This window comes from Apodemus sylvaticus, chromosome 19, assembly GCF_947179515.1.
Source record: "Apodemus sylvaticus chromosome 19, mApoSyl1.1, whole genome shotgun sequence".
Taxonomy (NCBI): domain Eukaryota; kingdom Metazoa; phylum Chordata; class Mammalia; order Rodentia; family Muridae; genus Apodemus; species Apodemus sylvaticus.
In genome coordinates, this window is record NC_067490.1 from 7,663,833 (window position 1) to 7,688,894 (window position 25,062).

Genomic DNA, 25,062 nt, shown 5'->3' on the forward strand with positions numbered 1-25,062 from the left:
GTAAGTAAAAGCCTGATTTATTTTTTTCCTCTCAAAAGAGTGGAGTGTGACTCCTTAGTCTGGGGTTTCACATAGTTAATTTCCCTCTGAATAGAACAGTGGAGAAAAGGTTTGCGTGAGAGAAACTTGACAAGCACAACCTCAGCAGGTCATGAGTTAAGTTAGTCACGCATCCGTGCTGGATGGCGCGGCCTCCGTATGTGGGCATTTCACCTGCATTTCAACTCCCACTTAAAGACACAAAACCTCACTTCAGCATCACCAGGAAACACAAAGCCAGGAAACCCCCAACTGGGAAATGGTCTGATAAATAAGTAACACTGTATAAAACTGTCGGTCTGCCAGAAGTAAGATGGGTCTTGGGAAAGGCTTTTAGCCTGCTAGACAAGCAAGGAACCCCAGGCTACTTCCTTTCATTAGCTGTTTGTTGATGGACACACAGAACTGACTGGCCCTGGCCATTTTTGATCATAAATATGATTGACCTGAAGACAGAAATGTCAAGTGATGGTTGAGTGAGCTGTAGACATGGGGAGTTCTTGCTGGCCAACTCTGCAGGCTCGTGGGTCCTCCCAGGCTAACAGCATCTGGACAACAAAGGCCTCTCCACAGCCACATTGTCAAGTTCTGTGTACTATGCTACGGGACAGCTCTGGAGCCCTTTGAAATTCCTATGACCAAGCCTACTCCCCAAAATGGAACATGGAGATGAGCTCCTGATGAGGCGGTTCACTTGGGTGGGGCCTCCCGGAATAGGATGCATGTGGCGGTAAATCTCTACCCCATCAAGACACAGGCAGTGCCTGCCCACAGGTCAGGAGGACCCTCGCCAGACACTGCAAAGGCTGCTGCTTCATGTAAGAAGTTGCATCATCCTGCAGTGTGAAAAAGGAATGTTCGCATCACCTAGTCTGTGGTATTTTTGTTACAACAGCCTGATTATGAACAAATTATGGTCAGAATGCTGCATTGGGAAGCCACAAGTGATTCTTCAGCCACTGGCTCTTTAAGTGACTTGCAGTGAGAGTCGCAGCTCAGGTAGAGGACTCCTGTCTCCCCTGAGCAGCAGCAAGGGTCCCCAATCCCCAGTCCGTTCTTCCCATCTTCCTATCCCAGGCAAGTGTATTTGCAGGTGCACTGTCCCAATCCCTGCCAAGGCCTGGCAACATACTTTTTTTTTTTCAATGCATACAGAAGCAAACTTAAGAAATGAGGATTATGTTTTGGCGAGATTGACTTAGCAAGTACATCCTACCCCTTGAAATATGATTCAAATTGTTAGATGAATTGGTCCAGGATTAGAATCCCTTTTGATGAATATAGCACTGGACATTTGAAACTGGCCCTCCTAAATTCCTGTGGCCCACCTTTTGGTATCTGGTCTTTCTCCTGAATGTACCTCATTCTCCCAAATCTTTTAATTTGGCATTTTCTTTCCCATGCTCCTTGGACCATAGAAGCTACCTGGCTTAGTCTATACAGAATCATGCGTGTCCCTGGTTCAGCACGAATGTACTTTTGAATCCTTTCAGGCCTTAAGACCAGCGTTTACACAAAGGGACTTGCTACACTGAACTTTATGCATTAAACAGCATTAGTTTTATTTCAGCCTATGATGTGTTTACACTGCTCACATGAATCCATTCCATCCCGAGAAGAAACAAAGTGCCCATAGCTGGGTAACGCTTGGCATTGCACCTGCGTCTTCCACCACAGCAGGCCAGAAACTTTGCTGCAGTCTGACCTCGGATTGGGTTTTGTCCTCCAGTCGTTGTCTCCAAATCGACTCTGAGAAATCCATCAATCCTTGGTCAGCAGGGAAGACCACAGAGTTAACACCCGACATCTGACTTAGCACTTATCCTACGTGATTACAAGCATCTGAAGACTGTGGGGTGGGGAAGACTCCCCCCAAATGATGTGGGGCTCACTCACAGGTGTCCCCTAGAACAGCCCTGTACTATAGACTTCCTTGCTTATTTCTCTGTGGTATTCAAGCCCGAGTGCGAGCAAAGAGCACAAGGCCAGACTCACTGCAGGTTTCACAGGACAGGAGATATGCAAGGCTAAATCCAGCTATTAGAAACGCTGACCCCGCCCCCCAAGCCTTCAGACCAATCAGGTTGCTTTGTTCGCCCAGCTTTCTGCTTGCTTTTTCATGTGGTAACTGGCAGTACTGGTTCACATAAAGGATATTATAGCATAGCCCATTGTCTAGTCCCTTCCTCCTCCACATTCCCAGAAAAGTAAAGTTAGTCCTTGAATTCTGAAAGTTCTTTATACATACAAAAAAAAAATATTAGTATTTCTATCTGTGTCCTTGTCAGCATGATTCCGAATTGCTCTCAGGGGTACCTTCTCTTTTGTAAGATAAACACTATGCTGTTTGAAGTACACACAAAAATATCATTTCTGTTCACTGTTCTGTACTTCCCACTATGGAAAGTTATTTCTGAGGAGCTGAAACCCCAGAAGGTAACAGACCCCCCCCCCCCCCCCCGCCCAAAGAAACATTTGAAACAAAATTTTAAATGATGAATCGGAAACAAAACTTTGAGTAGTCTTTAAGAGACAGGCAGTGGCAACTGTGGTCTCTAAAGAGAACTGTTCTAATTATTATCTTAAAAGGAAAGTCACACAACTTTGTCAAGGTCATAAGATAAATTGCTACTTGAAAATTAGGTTGGCTAAACAGAGGGGAGATTTTTTTTTTTTAAAACCCACTGAATTGGGACAATGAAAAGGGTTTCAGAAGGATTTAAACTGGAGCAGAGACCCACAGTCCATGACGCTTCTGGCCACGGCAGCATCTTGAATCACACGCGCTGTTTCTTGTCCCTGCCGTCCCAGACACCTCAAAGGCGCATTCTCACGGAACTAAATAATCGTCGCTATTTTGTTTGGATTCAGAATTTCAATCCAGTAGCCGTCTGGATCTTGAATGAACGCCAGACCTTTTATTTTCCCTGTATAATGAAAATGTTTCATTACTGGAAAGGCACATTTAAAAAAAAAAAATCAAACACGTTTTCATTATAATTTTAATTTGCACTTGAATAAAATCCATTGTTGGTTTGTGTCATGGTAGCACGGTTATCCCAATGCCTAGAATGCGACCTTCCAGAACCTGGGAACAGCTCTATTAAGTACCAGGTCCTTGCCTCACTCTGAGGTCACCAGGTCACCGATCACAGAAATGATTTAGGAAGGAAGAGAAGATAGAGAGATGCTCAAGGGACCAGGCAATGTGGCCTCTTTACACAACCAAGACCCCAGCGGCTCGGGCCACGCAAACCCTATTAAACAATATACTGGGGGAACCTAAGCCCTGTCAGTCAGACTGTGGCTCCTGGGGATTGTAACCACGATGGAGTTGTTCACTCAGACATATGGATGTGCCCTGAGAGATTGATTTATTTGGGGACTACAATGCTGAACTCATTTGACTCTTGTGTCTGCCTCCTGACCCCGAGGCCAACGAATACAGATAAGGGCGACAAGAGAGAGAAACACAGCTAAGCAATCTCCAGGATGATGGCTGAGGAGGAATGGGTGAGCACGGCCTGCTGACTTAACCTGAACGAGAGCTCTGTACATGTGGTGGATCGAGAATAAACAGGATGTTTGTTTCTGCCCCCCCTCCCCTCCCCAAGGCAATCAGCGCCAGCCCTCGTACTGGGAGGAACTGCTATTGATTCCCAGGCGCTCTCAAGAGTGAAGGGGGACACAGTGCTTGTCTAATGAGGAAGCCAGAAGGAATAAGCTGGCTAATTTCAGTACCCCATGCCCCTCCCCCAACACACACACACACACACACACACACACACCTAAGGCCAGGTATGAAGACAGCAGACCTGTCTCCTACAAAGTCTCCTTTGCCTGGAGGGGGAAAAGCCTGTGCTGTGAAGAGCTGTCATTTCCAGCAGGTAGGAAACCCAGCCCAGGGCTCATCCACCAGCCTGTCTTCCTGCGATCACCGGGGACTGTTCTCTTCTGCCAATCACGTGGCCTGATGGATTACAGCAGCTTACAGTTGTTGGAAAAAAATAGCTCAGAGGCAAAACTAACATAATCCAAGAACATAATTAAATACATAATTGAGCATAATTACGTATTTTTTAAAAAACCAAAAGAGTGGATTATTTATTTGAATTAACCGTGAAATATTAGGACAATGGACAAAAAGCTATTTAAATAGATAGATGTGGTGAGCACTAGTGTTAACTAAGACCAAGACAGCGTTAGAGAGCCAAGGGATGAAACCGCTAGCAATGTCTGTACAAATCTGGGAGCCCAGGCTTCGGCAAGAAGACCCTGCCTTGTTAGAGTAGAGTACTAGGGAGGAGGCCTGCACATGTGCACCACACACAGATGCCTACAAAGAAGAAAAGTCAGAATAGATACATTTGAGGGGGAAACTTAGTAACCAGTAAACCAAAGATCTCCAGAAAAACACACACCATAAAGTACAAAGAAATAGCAGTCATCCTGACAGCAGATTTATCAAGGACTGGGTGTTTTCAAGAGGAGGGAAAATGAACCTGGGATTCTAGGCAGAAACGATCTATCTGTGCCTGGTTCACATTCATCAGTCTCAGAAGTCAATCCTCACAAAAACTTTAGGAAAGAGTCCGGGTGGTGATGCTAAGACGGGAAAATATGAAAGATGTTTCCAGGGAGAAATGGAGAAAAGGAGGCTCAAAGAACTTCACTCTATTATCTTCGAAAAAATGTAGGACCAAAGAAAGAGAGGACAATCCTGGAACCCAGGCCAGGTACCAGCAGCCGATGTAAGCAGAGGGCAGGCCCTTTCCTCACTGACAAGATACCTCATCAAGTGATTTACTTGAAACAATTGTATTGAAAGGTTTCGTTTTTTCTCTCTAGGTTTTTGTGTGTGTGGTTGGTTGCTTTGGGACTTTTTTTGTTTACTTTTTGGTGCTGGGGACTGACCTGATGACCCCAGTGCACACTAGGCAAGGGCTGTACGATGATCTACTGAACTGTTCCAGCTCATGAGCTGTCTCACACTGTAACCAAGTGCGGTGGTGGACTCTAAAAGTCCTAGCAAGGCTAAAACCGGCATTCCAAGTTCATGAGCGGCCTGGGCCACACAGTAAGAACATACTTCCAAAGTTAAAACTAAACTAAAAAAAAAAAAAAAATAATAACAGAGGTAAGAACAGATGTATGATAATACTGATACATATAAATACAATAGTATTCAGATATGTCCTACTTCAAGACACATATCCAAACATAAGCATGCATAATAGTATGAAAGAAAGAAAAATATCAGTTATTCACTAAAGTAACCTGGCAAAAGTTACATTAATAACAAAATACACTTCACAGGATTCATTTAGGAGCAACTAGTTATGCCCTGAAAATCTGTTTGTTCCCCCCCCCCCCACCCACAGGGTTTCTCTGTATAGCCCTGGCTGACACCCTGAAATTCTGAAAGCTGGAAGCCAATGAGAGAGAGTGGGAGAGTAGGGAAGCGGAGTGGGGTTCTTCACGTCCTGTGTCTGTCTAGTCCATGGCAAAGCCACACAATATTATGCTCTTCCTGTTCTCTAAGGAGAGCTACAGTTTGCTCCGAGGCCTGCTGGGAAGACTTCCTGTTAGCAGCGCCCAGTCAGCATGATCCCAGCAGCCATGTTAGCCTGTCTTAGCTGTGCACTGGGTGAGAAGCAGGCTCACTCACCGTCATCCGGCTTCTTCACGAACTTGACACCTAGCTCTTCAAATCTCTTACAGGCACCGTAGACATCAGGGACGGCAATCCCGATGTGACCTTTGATGATGGCATTCCCCAAAAAAACAGACCACGGGAAGAAACGTTATAAGACTGTCTCAAATGGCTTCCAGAACTTACTTCAAAACACAAGGCCCTTGAAAACAGATTGAACTGGTTCAAAGAACCAGTTTAAGAACCAACAACTATCTGACTAGCTGGTTGTAGTGAAAGAATTGCTCTGAATTGTTATTTTAAATAATCAATTCTGGCTAATGTGTAATTTGACCTGTTTAGAATAATCTATAACAAAAAGATCATTCATTTGTGTTTAATGGGTTAGCTGTTGGCATCCACTACATTACCCAACCAAAGCTTTTAGTGTGCCATCTTGGCAGGATGCATAGTTTAGACATATTTTGTGTGTAACGCGTATTTTGCCTGTGTGTACGTACATGCACTATGTGTATGCTGATGTCTGACAGGGTCAGAAGGGGCCATCAGATTCCCTGGAACTAGAATCATGGACGGTTGTGAGGCCCGCTACAAGAACAGCAGGCATTCTTAACCACTGAAGCATCTCCCTTGACAAGACACTACCAGAAAATGTCTGCCCGACAAGTTCAAGGCCATGGGCTCTAACCCTAGCCCCACAACAAGGTTTACTGGAAACATAGTACTGTGGCTTTACAGTATAATATCACAGGAAAGTAAACACAATGTTTGCACTAATACCAACATGGCCGCTAGACAAGATTGGCAAGAAGCTCTTACTCCTGCTTCCCGCTTGCTTCTCTTTTGCCTTCTTGGGCTCTTCCCTTCCCCCTCTCTCCACATAGTCATAGCCATGGCCGGCCTCTACTTCTCTATTCTGTTTCTCTCTGTCTTTCTCTGCCTCTACTACCCTCTTAACTGCCCTCCCCATGCCCTGAATAAACTCTATTCTATACCAAAAAAAAAAAGACAAGAAATAAAAATATTCATATCCCTAATAAGTTATATCTGAAAATTAGGTCACTCATATCTATAGTTTTTTGTATCTGTAAATATGTACATCATGCAAAATCACGCGCACACAGACATCACAGACAATGAGGCAGACGTACCAAATCCACGAGGGTCCGAGTTGCCGTTGTGGTAGCTCTGGGTCTCGTCATCTTCCGTGCCCCAGTTGCTACAGGGGAAAGGTGAACAACCGTAAAGACTGGGCTACACGGTCACCTTGAGGGGCTTAGCCAACCTAGTACACACCTCAGCTTTTAAATGTATTTTAAATAACTTTTTGTGCTCACCAGTCTAAATCAATTTTAACAAATGTATTAATTCTAATAAGTATTAATATTTTAATAATCATAATAACCAATCTGTACTGGGTAATAATTAATGATGAATGATAATAATTTTATAAAATTTTGAGTGAATTTTCCGAGAGGAAGTCCCACTGTCAACGTGGGTGGCACCTTCCAACTGAACTGCATCTATTGCTGCTAAGAGACTCCAGCTTGCTGGCCTTCTGCCATTGACTTAATCGCAGTGCTTCTTCAGGGCGTGGACCCTGGCTTAGGGCCACCAAGGCAGCCAGCTGTGCTGGTTCTCTGCTTCTCCTGAGTTCAGGGGGCCACTGCTGGGACTACCGAGCCCCTTCCATGGAAGCCGATCTAATAGATCTCCTTCCAGACTAGATGCACATTCTAATAGTGCTGTTCTTTTAGAGAGAGAGCCTTGCCTAAGACAGTAACTCACCGTTCTGACCTGCGAATAGCCTATGAGAGGGAGTATCTCTGGAGCTGTACTCTGTATGCATGCTACTTTACTTCAGATACTGAGTTTTCACCTGTAGAAAGGGCAAGCTGGCAAAGACAATTCTAGTTAGGTTAAAAAGACTCTCAAACTCGGGCACCTGGATAAGAGCAAGAATAAAAATCACAGCGGCTGGTCGTTTTCTACACTAAGTTCTAGATATATCACCGAGTATCAAAACAGTTCCCGGGATTAGATTCTAATATTTCCATTTTAGATATGAAAGGACCACTTAGGCAAGTCTTTCTGAATCAAGACATACATACTAATGCAGGCATACTGCAATAAAGGCTCTTTTGTTAGACCCTAAAAAATACAAAAAAACCAAAAACACCAATGCAGTGAAATTAACAGAAATGGGCAATCCTTAATTTTGTGCCTTATAAAAAATGCCTTAAAATATGAGTTAGTTATTATAAAATGATTTGCTGGCTCTTTACACTTGATCTTAGCCAAAAGGCTGAGAAACGATTTGCTGGCTCTTTAAAAGGAACATATTCTATAACATTTCTGGATCAAAAAAACAGCAAAATAATGAGGACAAAAATGTGAATATTAGAAGATTTTAGAAGCCGGGCAGTGGTGGCGCACGCCTGTAATCCCAGCACTCTGGGAGGCAGAGGCAGGCGGATTTCTGAGTTCGAGGCCAACCTGGTCTACAGAGTGAGTTCCAGGACAGCCAGGGCTATAAAGAGAAACCCTGTCTCGAAAAAAAAAATCCAAAAAAAAAAAAAAAAAAACCAAATGAATAAATAAATAAATAAACAAACAAACAAAATAAAGAAGATTTTTAAGTTATAAAATTAATAAACTATAATTCAGTAAATAACTTGTCACATAGGATCTTATTCTCTAAATGTTCTTACTGGTATCTTACTGGCTTACTGATATCATGAGAGTAACATAAAGACCCAACTATCCACACTTGAAAATACTGAAAATTGCCAGGAGGTGGTGGCATGTGCCTTTAATCCCAGCCTTTGGGAGGCAGAGGCAGGGGGATCTCTGTGAGTTCAAGTCCAGCCTGGTCTACAGAGAGAGTTCCGGGACAAGCCAGGGCTATACAGAGAAACCCTGTCTCGAAAAACCTAAATAAACAAACAAACAAATTAATTGACTATAACTGATTTAGACTGGTGAGCACACACATACACAAATATTTAAAATACCTTTACAAAGCTAGGCTCCATAAAGAGACAAAAACGCACTGTGTGAGCTCCAGGGTAGCTTTTCTGGAGAACGTCCACGCAGTCCTTTCAGACTTGTCCTTGGGGATATCGTTCTTATCCTCATAAGCTAAGAAATAGAGCGAGAACTTCATAGAAGGAAAGTCGAGCTTCTGAAGGAGCCTGGGATTAGAAGGAAAGCCAGGGTCATTTACAATAGCACAGGCTGACTCATACTGAGCTCAGCATAATATGTAAGCGCTACTAGGGATAAGGGCTATATAATATAGTTACCTTATAACATATAGTTACCTCAGTGAGACGAGCATGGGTCAAAGCCAGGGGGGAAGAGCTCCTTTACAGCTCCATCTCTCAGTGTTACCACGTAAGCACAAAGGCCTGAGTTTGAGCCCCAGCACCCATGTGAAAGGCCAAGCGCGTGCTTGCAAGAACAGCCTTGGGGAGGCTGAGACTGGCACAGCCCTGGGGTCTGCTGGTCATCAAGCTTAGCAGCAACCAGTCAGGGACCCTGTCTCAAAAACCAAATGGCTTGGTTCCCACGCACGCACGCACGCACGCACGCTAAAATAAAAGAAAAGGTTCTACGTAGAGAGAGGAGGAAGTCTTGAGGGAATGTCTATTGCTAACATGGCCATGTCTGTCAAGGACCATGGGAAGGACCAATGCTCAGAGCCGTGGGAAGAGCGAGCCCCTGACACACCCCTTGGCTCAGAGGGTCGGCAAAGCCTTCCTCTCGTCCAAGTGATCAGCTAACAGTGTATACACATATGAGTGTTTACAAACTATAGGCGCATATGCGCAAGAGCTAGCAACTGCAGCTTCCGCCCCAAGAGCGCTTCCAGCCTGAGACTGCTAGCCTACAAATGCCTACTCCAGAGGCTAGCCTACTGGAGGCTAGCCCACCCTTGACATAACAAACACCCCAAGGCGTTTGTCCAGGTTGCTGCTCTGGTTACTAGCACACCATCACTGCTTACAGACCACCTGACCCCAGCTGTTCTACGCCCAGGCATTTGGTTCTCTGGAGTCTGCGCTTAACTCCCTCCCTCACCTCCCTTGTCAGGGGTCTGTGACTCATTAATTATTTTTTTAAATGTTTTGTGAGACTTGACCCTACTGTGTAGCCAAGGATAGCCTGAACTCACTAGATAGCCCCAACCCATCCCACACTTCAGCTTCCAAACACTGGGATTCCCAGGATAACCCTGCATAATCGGCTCTCGGTTGTTCAAGTGTAATGAAACTTAGCTAGAATTGGGTGCTTGTTTATACACAGGGAAGGTATTGTAAAGCTTTGTCTCAGTGACTGACGACGCAGGGCCTCTCCCTGTCATTCTTTCTGCTAAACACACGTACTGACTGAGCTCTTTGAAACCCACCGGGAAAGCAAACAGGGCAGGTAACAGGAGAAAAGGCCAGGTGGGTCTCACGGAAAACGTGAATGTCAACGACAGGGGGTTAAAGCTGCAAACACTGCAGAAAGCTGAAACAGGATTAAGACCTCAAAAAGGTCACGGGACATGGAAAGGCCCTCTGGGAGTGGTTCCAACAGGGCCGGGCAGGTGAAGCAGGGGAGGCGTGAGGAGGGGGGGGGGCGAGCAAGACAGCAGTCAGCAGCGCCATCTATGCACATCTGATGCAGAGAGTGACTCAGCACAAGCAAGGGGTCAGAGGGCGAGACAGAGTCTCCAGGAGTGACACAGGGACAAGGGAGGCCAGGCAGGAAGAGAGGAAAAGTCCCAAGGTTTTCTTTTCTTTTCTTTTTTAAAAAGATTTTTTTAAGATGTCTTTATGTACATGAGTACACTGTAGCTGTATAGATGGTTGTGAGCCATCATGTGGTTGCTGGGAATTAAACTCAGGACCTCTGCTCTCTCTGGCCCCTCTCACTCCAGCCCAAAGATTTATCTATTATTATATGTAAATAGACTGTAGCTGTTTTCAGACACACCAGAAGAGGGCATCAGATCTCATTTTGGATGGTTGTGAGCCACCATGTGGTTGCTGGGATTCAAACTCAGGACCTTTGGAAGAGCAGAGTCCTGAGGTTTTCAAAATGAGAAGTGAAGTTAGCTTTCTAGTCAGTTTAGTGACTGTAAGATCACACGCAAGCAGAACAATATACATAATATCGTTTTTTTTAGATGACTGAGGATTAATTATGCTCAAAGATGACCCTGTTCATAATCTAGACCAAACGCTTGGAACTTAGCAAAATGTTTGTGTGTGTACACATGGGGGTACAGGCAAGGGACTGTGCATGCAGAGTTAAGAGGCCGGTGCAGGGTACCCTCAAATGCTGTCCACTGTCTCTCACTCACCTTTGACCTCAGAGACAGTGTCAGTGGGTGACCCTAGCTGGCCTGGAACTGCTTGACCAGTAGGCCAAGTTGGGCTCAACTCACAGAGGTCTACCTGCCTCTGCCTACTGAGGACAAGGAAAAGTCTTTGTCCCTCCAGCAGCAGGGCTGCAGGTGTGCACTTCAGGGCAAGCACTTCACCAACTGAGCCACTCCCCTGCACCTAAAGCAGAGTTTCCAGAGTCCTGTCCAATCTCCTATCTACTTATCCCTGTTAATCAATATGCCTGGACCAATAGATTTACTACATAAAAGACCTAATACCTCAAATAGAACCATCAGGAAAACTACCTCTGCCTTACATATGTGACACAGGCTTAACCAGCAATCAAATGGGAGCGGAAGGAAAGGGAGCAGCTCACTTCCGCTTCCGGTAGAGTAGCAAATCTAGGTTAGGGGTCAAGCTGCACTCTAGCCAGAATGTCTGTCAACACAAGGTTAATGGTGGACTCTGCCCTGCCTGACTGTGTGGTCGGGTGACCGGAAACTTAGATTGTTCGTGCGTGAAAGGATATGAGGCACGGGAAAGGGATCTGCTGCGAAGACTCAAGAGACTAACAGGCCTGGCACCCGGCCCATAGCTGTGTCTGGTGGATTTGCTCTCACTCCGTCTTTTTGTTTGTCTGTTTTTGTTTTTTGAGACGAGATCTCTCCTTGTGGCCCTGACTATTCTGGAACTCGCCCTGTACACCAGGCTACCCTCGAACTCAGAGCTCTAACCTGCCCCTGCCTCCTGGGTGCTGAGATTAAAGCGTGTACCAGCACAGCCCCGATACTCTGCCTTTTAAATAAGCTGTACACACATGGAAAACCAGTTTTTCTGTGTGTGTAGAACGACACAACAAACTAAAGCAGTCTGGAGAGAAGGAAGTCATTTTGCATTCTCCGTTTTTAAATTTTTCCGGAACTGGCCACATTTCCTGAGCGTATATAATACTTGAGCTGCTCTCTTAAAGTTCGTGTAAGTAAATGAAAGGCGGAGAAAGGAAGGTCATTTCACTTAATTACTTGTGTGCGTGTGTTACCAAAAGCCGAATTATCAAGTATGCCTTGGTAAAGCTGAAGGAAAGGAAAGGAAAGCGAAGCTCAGCACATGCTCGGAGGATGGCAAACCCCAGGGCTACCTCCTTGGCAAGACAGAAGGCAGCCTGTGAAGACGGAACCAGGGGATTTCAAATACATCCATGCACTCCCTAAATACTATGTCCGGACAGCCACGATTTCAGAAGCAGAGCATTAAAGGCTCTGAACTGTTGCAAGATTTTCCCTGTCCAATCACATTGCAGCAGAGGAGGTCTGTGATTGGACAGAGAAAATGGGGGCGGAGCTAGAGGGAGCACCCAGGAGGGTAGAGGAGAACCAAGATAGCTTCCCGATGTGTACATGCATGACATTAACCAGCAACAAATAGCTAGCTATGTTTTCACAAGGTTAGAAATCTTGGGATAAACTTTTATCATTACCAATTGGCTCTAAAATTACTATATTGACATCTTGTAAATTGTGATATTTATACATAAATCTGATTGGTTAATTAAGCATTAAGAGTCATGTTTCTACTGGGTAATTAGGTGCTGAGATGACTGATTGTGGGATGTATGGGGCATTGCGTGGAAGCAAGAGGTATTGGGGACACCCCCTACCCCCTGCCCCTGCCCCTGCCCCTGCCCCTGCCCCTGCAGGAGAGATGGCCCGGCTGGGGCAGGAGAGCTGGCGGGACGATCTTTAAGATTTCCTGCAACACTGAACATATGAATGACTTATTTGACCTAACTGTTATTTCTGTGAGGAAGGGTATATCGCCATGGCACAGCCATGGCGCTTAGGAGACAACTCTGGGGCAGTCGGTTCTCTCCTTCCTCCACTGAACCATCTTCCCCAACACCGAGCTTTTCAAGAATAAGGTGCTAAGAAACACTTTACTTACGTCAGTCCAAGAACCCTCGTATAAAAATCCAGGGACTTCTTAGGATCCTTAATTCTTAGCATCGTTTGCTGCAGTAGAAAATCCTAAGGAGAAACAGCAGTGAGTGGTAAGTGGCTTTAACTTTGAACACTTAATAGCAGCTTCAGTACACGTTCTGTAACAGAACCATGCAGCGTCGCGATACAAACATAAACCGAGCAGAGGAAACCCCAATCTCCAGCCTCGGCGGTCCCTCCAGGAAAGAGTTCCCACGCCAATCACTCACACTCCCAAGCTCTCTGCCCAGTGTTGGTCAGTTGCAGACTTCTGGGGTGGGTGGGGCAGCTGAGAGCCTGTGAGTTACACTCCAGGAATGCCCTTAACAAACAGTGTTTGAGAAACCTGGCCTTCCTGCTCCTTGGTCACTAAGGCTTAGCGGGACCTTTGCGGTTGGGTTGGTTCGGTTCCGTTCGGAGCTCCTGAGGCAGTATCCCATGCGGCCCAAGCTGGCCTTGAACTTGCTGTGTTACAACTGGTCCTTGAACCCCCTGACCCTCCAGCTTTGACACAAGTGCTGAAGTTAAGGGCATGAGCCACCAGCACCTGCTTCAGTGACAATTCTGAAGTGACTCCCACATCTATCTGAGGCCCCACTCCACGGAGCTTCTGGTTGGTGAGCCCCACTCCACGGGGCTTCTGGTTGGTGAGCCCCACTCCACGGGGCTTCTGGTTGGTGAGCCCCACTCCACGGGGCTTCTGGTGAGCTCTTCTAAATACCAATGAGTGTGTAAATCTCTACTTTGATTTTGAGCAAGCAAACTACAACTTTATTTGACACAACAAAGAATCTAATTTTTTCCCCTGACAGGATCTCAAGCAGCCCGACTAGCCTGGACCTCCCTAAGCAAATCTGAGCTAGCCTTAAACCCAGAGATCAACCTGACTGCTTTCTAAGAACTGGGACTAAAGGTGTGAGCGACCATGAGAGCTCCTTAGTATCTGATGAATGTACAAACACCCTCGCTGAACTATTTAGAAAGAAGTGACCCCTCGGCTCCCTCTCCCTCTCCCTCCACCCCTCCCGCCCCCAACTCCACTTCCCAGAATTCAGTGGCAAGAATCACAGGACCTCTTCCTTTCCTTATCAAGGACTCTTTTAAAACTAGTCAGTTCGAATAGACTGTGAGGTTGGACCCCAGGCAATGGGCAAAAGACAATCACCACCTGCCTTCATGTAAAAATCATGTGTGCTTCTGCCCCCAGGGTGCATGTTAGGAACTGACTGGGTCATGGCACATTCATTCATTCATTCATTCATTGGGGCGGGTGTCTCCGAGACTTTATTGATTGATTGATTGATTGATTGATTGATTGATTGGAGGTGTCCCAAACATTATTTATTTATTTATTTATTTACTTACTTACTTACTTATTTACTTAGTTGGAGGTGGGATCCTGAGACAGGGTTTCTCTGCATAGCCCTGGCTGTCCTGAAACTCAGACTGCAGACCAGGCTGACCTAGAAGCTAGAAGTTAGAGATCCGCCCGCCTCTGCCTCCTGAGTGCTGGGATTGCGCCACCGCAGCCTGCAGGTTCTGGCACACTCTTTGCGGAAAGAAATCTCTCCGAGAAGCTACTCTCACTCCATTCCTTTGTGCCACACCGAGACAGACTCTATATGTCCATCAATGTACCGGTAACTCTGGTAACTGGCAAGACCTCACAAGGTCCTCAACTCCAAAGAACCAAACGGCAAAAAGGCAGTCCCTGACACCTTTGTGAAAACCTCCAATTTCCACAGAAAACAGAAGGCGTAACTGAGAAAAGGATAGACATTACATACATTCATCGGGCCACACCTTGGCCAGGAGCTGATCTCTTTAGGTACAGGAACCACCTATTCTTGAGTCAGGGCTGCAAGTAGTCTAGGCTAGCCTTGAATTCACTCTGTAGCCAAGGATGACCTTGAACTGCTGATACTCCTGACTCCACTCGGACAAGCTGGGACTGCAGGTGTCTACTCCTCACCCATCCTGGGGGCCAACCCCAAGCCTCACCCCCCCAGCCAGCCAAGCTGCATCCCCGGCCCTGGCTCGATAATATTAAGTATTTATATGTCCAACTCCATTTTGCATATGAGAGTCAGACACTGAGTAGCCATATTAATTATCTAACCCCTGTAAATTGAGGCTTTCTTTTCCCACAGGCACCTTTTGCCCTGATCGATGCTGTTCTTCTGCACTTCCAGACTTTTACCACAGAAGGCCTGGAGGTCTGCTCACCCCTTTGCAGCTTCAGCATTAACACTGCCATCTTGACAGGATCTAGAAGCAGCGTGAAGTAAGCTTCTGGGCACCCTGAGGGGGACCGCTGTACACTGAGCCTCTGGGCCCCCCTGAGGGATTTAGGGACTTACTTACTTACTTACTTTCTTTCTTTCTTTTTCTTTCTTGTTCGTTTGTTTTTGTTGTTGCTGCTGTTTTTCAAGACAGGGTTTCTCTGTCTATCCTGCCCTGGCTGTCCTGGAACTCACTCTGTAGACCAGGCTGGCCTCCAACTCACAGAGATCTGTCTGCCTCTGCCTCCAGAGTGCTGGGATTAAAAGTATCATTGAGTCCCATCCCTATGTCCCGTGTCCCCGCCCCCATGCTCCCTCCCCCAGGACCAAACCGAAGCTGAATGGTGATTTGGTTAATCAAAGCAGAACATCCACAATAAATGTAGGGTGGCACCATTCCACAGATTTGGGTCCTAGCTGACACAAAAAGAAACAAACTAGCTAAACACAAACATGTGATTCCTGTCTATGGCTGAGATGGAGGTAGCTGCCTCCAGCCTCTGCCACCTCTCCACTGTAATGGAGGATAACTTGAACTGAGAGGCAAGATAAGCCCTTTCCCCCCAAGTTGCTTTAGTGGGGTAATTCATCACAGCTGTGAGAAAGTAATGCAGCAGCTGCATAGCCTCCTCCCCCTCTAACTTACGTCATATAAAATACAGACAAACCCATGCCCGGCAGTGACAGTTCATGCCTTAAATCCTCACATGATCTCTAAGTTCAAGTCCAGCCTGGTCTACAGAGCGAGTCCCAGGACAGCCAGGGCTACACAGACAAACTCTGTCAAGTAGATAGAAGTGATCTAAAGAGCACTTGAATCCATTGTTCGGAGGTGGCAACTGCTGGGCTAGCCCAGAACTTTGGCCTGAGATGGGAGTCACTTAAGACACCAAGATAGATGACCAGCGGGGGACCCAGTCCTTTAAGGGACATGGAACTGAATGTTCTTGACTTCCCAGGAGTCTACTGACCCCGTCTCAGCAGAACAGCGTGTTCACAGCATCCCGCTATTCTAATGATCAGAGGGCACACCTCCCCCTGAAAAGAATACAACTCACTGCAGTTCCTTTAGCTTACTAGATGCTCTCCTGCCCAACTAAAAGCACCCTATAATACCCAAACTTCTTTTTTGGGGGTGCTGTATTTCCTTCTCCTGGGGGCAGCTGGACAAAACTTTGTTCTTGGACCTCAGTGCCGCCATTGTGGTCTGGTTCTCTCATTACACTGTACGGCGCCCGGGCAGAAGGCAGCCGGCTCAGGGTTCCATGTTTCTGGACCCAGGTTGCCCTATCACATCCAGAGCTGCCCTCCTGTTTGACAATCAGGTAAGAAAGAGATAAGCGGCTCCCTGTCCGGGCAGACCGCCTGGTTCTCTCCTCTGAACACGGATATAAAAACACCTACAAAGTCACTCTAGGACCACGGCAAAAGAGGCAAAGGTCCCAGACTTTTTACAAAGCAGAGAGACCACTTTCATGCCAGATGCTGCTCTAAGCAGAGATTAAAACGCGATACTAAAACTACGAAAATAGCAAGCACCTCCCTCTCCCGGCCAACGCTAGTGCCTGCTGCTTCCCTATCAATTACTGTGCTTGCGTGGGGAGGCCGTGTCCACAAAGGAGCTGATGTGTGCTCTTTCGGACCACACTGAGGTAATTTCAAAGGCTTTCCTGCAGGCCTCCGAAAAATCCAGCCTCCTACACTGGACTTGGCTACTAGTCAACGCACTACACCAGGGTGTGTGTGTGTGTGTGTGTGTGTGTGTGTGTGTGTAGGTATTGCACATAGAGTAGAGCCAGGTCTAAACATGGTCCAGATTATTTTATCAAACATTAACTTAGGTTCTACCGTAAGCTGCTCTGAAGATGAAATTAACTGACCTGATGGCCTTAAAATACAAAGATCAGGGTTGAGAGATGACTCAGCAGTTAAGGGCATAAACTGGGTTCAGTTCCAGCACCCAACCCTGGGTAGCTCACAACTATAACCCCAGCTCCAGAGGATCCCCAGGCGCCTACACTCACGTACACACACCCACACACAAACGAACAACCCGACAACATATAAACCAGTGAGACTGGTACAGGGCTGGGAGGTCATACACTCCCTTGCATGTATATGAAGCATGTCCTGGTGTACATAGGTGCACGAGTGTGTGTGTGTGTGTGTGTGTGTGTGTGTCCGTCCATGCATACAGAGGCCAGAGGACAACCTTGGGTGCTCTTAGAAGCTGTCTACTTTGTTTTGGGTGGCAGGGTCCCTCTTCTGGCCTGAGGCTTCCAGAGGAGGCCTGACTGGCTGTCAAGAGAATTCCAGGGATTCACCTACCTCTGCCTCCTTAATTCTGAACTCACAAATGCACACCACCACCACCACCACCACCACGCCTGGCTTTCTTTCTTTCTTTTCTTTTCTTTTTTTTTAATAAAAGGGAGTTGTACTCAGATCTTCCCAGCCCCGCACACAACACGATCTGTCCTCTCTTGGGTATCACAGGGCATTTCATTTCCCATGCAAACAGAGGGACAATATGTAAGAGGAATTACTATATATTTTGGGCTGGCAATGATACGACGGCTCTACAACTGTGACACTGAGGGAGCCATTACTCTCTGAAAACCTGTTTCCAGTTGTCTCCATCCCAAAGGATGGAATAATGTATGTTTCAGTAATGTATGAAAGAACTTAGCAGAACTGGTCCAGAGTGAACTGCTTTGTTTGTCTTGCTGTTAACGTTATTAAAAAAAAAAAACAACAACAACAAAAACCACCCAGAGGTGCCGTTCCACTATTACCTTTGCTTCCCAATCTGCATTCCCCAGCCCAATCCTCTAAGTGCAGCACTCCAGCCCAAGCGAGCTTTAATCCCAAGGGAGAGTGCCTCAGCTGACCCCCGTGAGCCCAAGTGAGACAGGCTCTTGCTACCTGCCTCGCTTTTGCCCTCAACAGACTTCCCGACTCAATCATATCAAACTGAAGTGTACTGAAGAGGTTCTAATCCAAGCCCAGCCAAGCTAACTTCCTTGCCTGCTTAGCCTTCAAGCCTTTCTAATAACCACTGCATGGCTCAAGTCTTTCCCATTTCTGCCCGGACTGCTCTCAGCTTCTTGCAGGGGCGTATTCAAATGCAATCTGGAGTGACAGCTCTCGAATCAAAACCCTAGGTTAAAAAAAATACCCCCCCCCCAAATAACCCAATCAGTCGGGCGGCGGTGGTGGTGGCGCACGCCTGTAACCCAGCACTCTGGGAGGCAGAGGCAGGCAGATGTCTGAGTTCGAGGCCAGCCTGGTCTACAGAGTGAGTTCCAGGACAGCCAGGCTATACAGAGAAACCCTTTCTCGAAAAAAAACAAAAAACTAAATCAACCCTCTGCACATGTGTTCGCTGTGCACCTGTTCAGCATAATCTTTCTTTCTTTCTTTTTTTTTTTTAAAGATTTATTTATTATATGTGAGTACACTGTAGTTATATTATATGTGAGTACACTGTAGTTATCTTCAGACAGACCAGATCTCATTACAGATGGTTGTGAGCCACCATGTGGTTGCTGGGAATTGAACTCAGGACCTTTGGAAGAACAGTCAGTGCTCTTAACCACTGAGCCATCTCACCAGCCCCAGCATCGTCTTTCTCACTGCTTCCTTATGCCAATCATTTCCTACATGGAATGCTTATCACTTAGGAAAAGGATGTATGTTCTCCCAACAAAATATCTTTATTTCCATTACACCCATGTATAACACTCTACCATGACTCTAGCCTAGGGATGTGTCTCGGTGTCAAAGCACATTATGTGCTTAGCAAGTCCAAGGTTCTGGGTTCAGCACACACACACACACACACACACACTCCAATCTCTATAGGATGAGAGAAAAAAAAATTATTCCAAGAGTTGTCAAATTTTGAGTACCCCAATGGTTGTTTTATACTCCCACCTTTCCTTAGTTAGGGTTTTACTGCTGTGAACAGACACCATGACCACAGCAACTCTTATAAATGCAAACATTTAACTGGGGCTGGCTTAGAATTTCAGAGGTTCGGTCCAGTAGCATCATGGCAGGAAGCATGGCAGCGTCCCCAGGCATGGTTCAGATGGAAACGAGAGCCCTACGTTTTGATCCAAAGGCAGCCAGGAGGAGGCGCTCTCCCGCACTGGGCGGAGCTTGAGCACTAGGAGACTCCAAAGCCCACCCCACAATGATGTACTTCCTCCAAAAGAGGCCACACCCATTCCAACATGGCCACAACTCCTAATACTGCAACTTCCTATGGGCCAAGCATATCCAAACCACTACAAGGCCCTCAACCCACTACCTGTACTATGTATACAAAATCGTAACCTAACCTTCTTAGAAATGACATTGAGCATTTTCTCCTTACGACTGGTCTCCAATCTGCCAGGCTAATTTTCTCTAACCCCTGCTTCACAAGATTCCCACCATAATATGGCCTTCTGCCACTCCACTGCTACGTTTTGCTAAGATATTTCTACCCCCTTCCCCTGGACTCTCTCCTGAGTAACTCTCTGAGTGTGGAAACCCCATCCATCAAAACATGGTTCCACCATCACCATCTGCTTAATGCATTCCTTGACCCTAACAGCTGAAATAGTGCCGTTGGCTCTCTCCCCATAGACTAGCATGATGCATTTCATCTCACTGTACCCTCACCACAGCTGAGTCATCTTTATGTTCGTTTATGAGCCCCAGGAGCCCTGCCAAGATGGGAGTCATCACAGACACGGGGATCCAAACAGAGGCTCCAGGTTCCAAACAGCCTGTGCCTACAACATACCACCGATGCGACTTCGGAAGACCCTCATCTCCTCTGTGCTCCCACCGTGCAAGCTCATCTTCGCTAACAACTTAGAACTAGATTTAGAATCACCTAAGCTTTAGAGTAGTTTAAGGAGGGAAGACCCACTCTGAGGATGGGTGGCGTCATCCATTGGGCTAGGCTTTCAGACTGAGTAAAAGGAAACCAGCCAGCTATGCGCCAGTCACAGACACGTGATCTCACGCTCCCGGGGCGCAGCTAGCGCCTCCTGTGCCTCCCTCGCAGTGTCCTCCCACCGAGTCCTCCCACCATCACCGAATGTACCCTCGAAATGTGAGCCAAAATAAACCTTTCCTTGCTTTTTAGCAGGGACAAAAGTGACTAATACACCAGAATGCTTAGTAATGCCTTTAATCCTGAATCCATCAGAGCTGCTGCACGTTCGGCATAGGATGAAGTTCTCATCTTTTTTAAGCCAGTGTCCCCACCCATCCCCAAAGTACTTTTCACGCTCTTTGCAATTAGCATATAAATCAAGCTAAAATTTCATTGGTTGCAGGCTTCCATGGCAGTTCTGCAATTACAGTCTGAGTTATCTCAGAAGTGGAGAGGGTAGAGGCTGCTAGTGGGCTCCTCTCTGGGCAAATCACTCAAGTATCTGCCTGGGTCTAAGTCACCTTATTTGTAAAATGTAGACAATTCTCCTTTCCTCATAGAGTTGCCACAAATAAACTTAAAACATCGATCCAGGGCCTAGCACACTCAATACACACCAGATATTATGAAATTCACTTTATATCTCTGAATGGTGTGTCCATCTGCCAAAATGACTAATCTCAAAGGAGAACTTCAAAACAAGAGAAATGAGGAGAATGTGGAATGTAAGTCAAAGTCCAAGAAAAGTGCACTTCGTGTATTTTTTTTGTTTGTTTTGTTTTGTTTTTGGTTTTTTTGTTGTTTTTTTGGTTTTTTTGGGTTTTTTTTTTTTTTTTTTTGGTTTTTTGGATTTGGATTTTTGGAGACAGGGTTTCTCTGTAGAGCCCTGGCTGTCCTGGAACTCACTCGGTAGACCAGGCTGGCCTCGAACTCAGAAATCCGCCTGCCTCTGCCTCCCAGAGTACTGGGATTACAGGCGTGCGCCACCACTGCCCGGCGCTTCGTGTATTTTTAAAGATCTCCCTGAGATTTCTAGTTCATTCATTTATTCAGTTTTTGTTTGGTTGGTTAGTTGGTTGTTGTTGCTGCTAAGGACTGAATTCAAAGTCATGCTCCTTACCACACCACACTCCCAGGCCCTAGAGTCATATTGTTTGAACAGCCTGATACCTAAAAACTTCCAGTTACCTTGGAAGTCAAGTGACCCAGAACAATAGCTAGAATCTGGGTGTGCTTTGTAAAAATTGCCCATAGCCCAGGAAAAGCTTTAATCCTTTAACCTCAGCACTTGAGAAACAGGCAGTTGGATCTCTGTACATTGGAGCCCAGCCTGGTCTATACAGTAAGTTCCATATAGGCAAAGCTATACATCGAGACCCAGTCTAAACAAGAAGATGAGGGAGAGAGTGAGAGAGGGAGGGAGAGGGAGAAGGAGAGGGAGAGGGAGAGGGAGAGAGAGATAGGAAGGAAGAATCGATGGATGGATGGATGGATGGACGGATGGATACATCAGTACTTAAAATTTTCAGTAACATAGGAATCTAATTCACATGGAATGAACCAATCCATAGTGTATAAAATAACTAGGAGATCAACAATCTTCTAGTTATTGTTTGGTGTGGCTCAGCGTGCACACGCAACACGCGCGCATGTGTGTGTGTGTGCGTGCGCGAACACACACTAAGTGTTAAAAAATTTAATGCATACTAAGATATGTGTGAATAGAATAAATGGGTAAAAGTTTGTGTGTGTGTGTTCATTCTTTCCTTCCTGCCTTAACTTTGTAGTGACTAAGATCTTCCCTAAGTACACACCTAGTACTAGTCAAAAGCTTTGGCAATTACAGTATTTCTAACTCTCGTTTGCCTTTAAAGTAAAGAACAAGCAGGGACCAAAGTCCTTCACCATCTACCTGACCCTCCTAGAGGTCTGCACAAAGCTCACATTCAATCTTCAAAGAATTTACGAATGATGCAGCGCCTAAATGAATATATGCAAAGGTGTTTACTGACACCGATGACTACACAGGAATAAATTCCTCCGTCAGCCACCACGTCTTTCCACCATGCAGAGGCAGGGGCCACACCTGAATGAGTCTTGCTTACTGTAAGTACAGCCCTGTTCAGTGAAAGCTTTTCAATGCCATGGGTTAAGCCTCTCTTATTCGTTGTAACTGCAAAACAAAGAAGAGTGTCTAAGATTCCCTTCAAGTCGAAGTCCTCCTATATATTACCTGTAATCTCCCCAGAGACTCTTGGTGGACAGAAGTGTGGACTTGAGCAACAGCCAAAGGCAAGCAAAGGCAGTTAAGTTAGAGCAACCGCTGTAGTTTGAAAGAGTGCACGCCGGCAGCAAAGCGACTACAAAAATGAGTACAACTAAGAGGGACCAGTTATAGAGGGGCTCCTTTAACTATGCAAGTTCTCAAAGTGCCTCTAAAGGGCCATGGCGCCTAACCCGAGACAACTACACCCGCAGACACGAATCGACTCTGAATCGCCTTGGCTTCAAGAAACCGTGCCCCAAATAAATTAATGCACATTGGGGGTTACAGGCTTTGAAATAACTTTCTGAAGATGGGGATCCCTCTGCACTGCCTCCCCCAACTGGCCTCTATAGCCCTCTTCCCAGATCACTACACTGCGCCTTCAGCGAGCGGACCTGCGAACAGCGACCTGACCAGGTTAGGACTCGGCCAGGCAGGGCCAGAGCCCCAGGTCTGCTCCACCCTTCGAGAAGGAGGCCCTGTCACCCACCTTGGTGCTGGGGTCCGGGTCGGAGCAGCAACTGAGGGCGGTCTCATCAGTGAGGCCACTGGACGCGGGTTGTGGCTCGGCCATGGCCGCCCTGAAGAATCACCAACAACTCCTGCTAGCAAACAAGCCGGACACACGCTCTACAAGGACCGTGGGCCGCCTTTGGTGTCGACTGAGTGACAGACCAAGGGGCGGGCGGGTGCGGCTCCCAGCCAATCAAGATACACGTGGCTGTTGGCTGTCTCCTGGTTGGATTCCAGTGAGTCTGGTTCAGCATGGCGAAACTACAATTCCCATAGTGCCATTGTGCACAATGGCGGCAACTCTTTAAAAAAAAAAAAAAAAAAAAAAACACGTGTTACTCAGTGACCTGATTTTGCTTATATTTAATTACAAAACTTGAAAAACCACCCATTCCTCAGGGCGGCCACTTCGTAGAAAACTGCAGTATGGAACCTGAAGCCATGATAATTGAAAACCATTCAAATTCAGGATTTTGTTTTTGTTTTCAAGTAACTAAGTTTAAGTATTGCTTCCACTATATTTTTCGCCCCAGGAGCTTGGGCTACTTACTAGTCTTCCCAGAATCTCCTTAGAGAAATGTGTTGAGAATAGAATGATTGGTTATGCATTATACACAAACCACCTGAGTTTGAATGGGATTCTAACGACTTACTTCTCCACACAGAGTATGTGTGTAGACAGAACTGATGGGATGTCTTATCTGAAATTAGCTTTTAAAATGTGGCGATTGGTACAGGTATGGTGGCTCACATCTGTATTCCCAGTCTTTTGGGAGGTATAAATAGGAAATGAGTTTAGGGGCAGTGTGGGCTACATGGTGAGTTTAAGGCTAACCTGGGCTTCATTCAACTGGGTCTTAAAAAAAACCTAAGGCAGCTTTGGTTCTTGGTGAATCTTGTCTTAATTCCCCTCCCTGCCTCATCTCTTTCCACCCCATCCCCCACTCCTTCCTTCATATCTAAGACCACATGAGTAACACTATGGAGAGATGTTTCAGGAATTGATATCTCTATTGTAACAAAACAAAAGTATTGACACCCTTGAAAAGGAAGAAAACAAACCTAGTCTTGGGTGAAAGAGATATGGGCCATTCACAAGTAAGGCTAATATAATAGATTCTGTATGCAGAATATGTTAAAAAATTACAGATCAATGAGAAACATAAAACAATAAAAAATAGCAAAGAGAAGAATAGGCAGATTGCAAAACAGAGAACACAGTGTGTAAAAATTGACTTTGATTTTTCTAGTCCGTTTATATGACCTTCAAGCTAACTTTTTAAAGTTAAAAACCATCATCATTAGTGTGGAAGGCAGAAACTGGAACAGGTACCTGCTGGTAGAAATCTGAATCACTAGAAACTCGTGGGGAACCTATTTGACAGCAGTTGGTAAAGCTGACAGGAGGATTCATTCCTAAGTTGTTATCCTAGACAAAGATTATTATACTTATAGTCCATGTGACAAATAGAAGAACACAGCTTGAATTGGGGGGTAGGGGGCAGAGAGTGGCAAAAGCTACTTGTTTAACAGTAGGAAACTAGGCAGCTTATTATTTTCATAGACTGGATTATGACATATAAGTGAAAAAAAAAACTGCCAGAAATACATATTCTAAAATGGATAGATTCCACAAACAAATGAAATGAGTTAGCAGAGGCCATGGCTCCGTTGACAAAGGGCCTGCTGTACAGACATGAGGACCTGAGTTCAAATCCCCAGAACCTATAGAAAAAGCTCAGTGATACATGCCTATAGTCCCAGAGAGATAAGCAGATTCCTAGAGCTTGGTAGGTTAAGCAACCTACAGACACCCATGAATTTCAGGTTAAGGAGAGACTGATTCCTCAAAACCAGACATCCACCGTTTGTCCTTCTTATTTGCAGGCAAATGTGCAGATACCCACACTAACAAGTACCACATATCCAGGACACACCATATACATAGAGAAGAAGCAGTATTACTTTAATAAGTAGAATAGGCACATACAGCACACATTTTTTTTTCAGAAGATTTAAAAT

The 25,062-nt window shown here is 45.8% G+C and overlaps 1 protein-coding gene across 1 annotated transcript; it reads right to left on the reverse strand.

Moving 5' to 3' along the window:
* Window positions 1-1,576: 1,576 nt before the first annotated feature.
* Window positions 1,577-23,204, reverse strand: Glo1 (glyoxalase I). The gene is made up of 6 exons (XM_052163882.1): window positions 23,018-23,204; window positions 13,012-13,094; window positions 8,746-8,886; window positions 6,844-6,911; window positions 5,708-5,797; window positions 1,577-2,966 (listed from the first exon to the last, which is right to left on the reverse strand). The coding sequence occupies exons 1-6, from the start codon at window positions 23,099-23,101 to the stop codon at window positions 2,878-2,880; spliced, it is 555 nt and encodes a 184-aa protein (XP_052019842.1). The 5' UTR covers window positions 23,102-23,204; the 3' UTR covers window positions 1,577-2,877.
* Window positions 23,205-25,062: the final 1,858 nt, after the last annotated feature.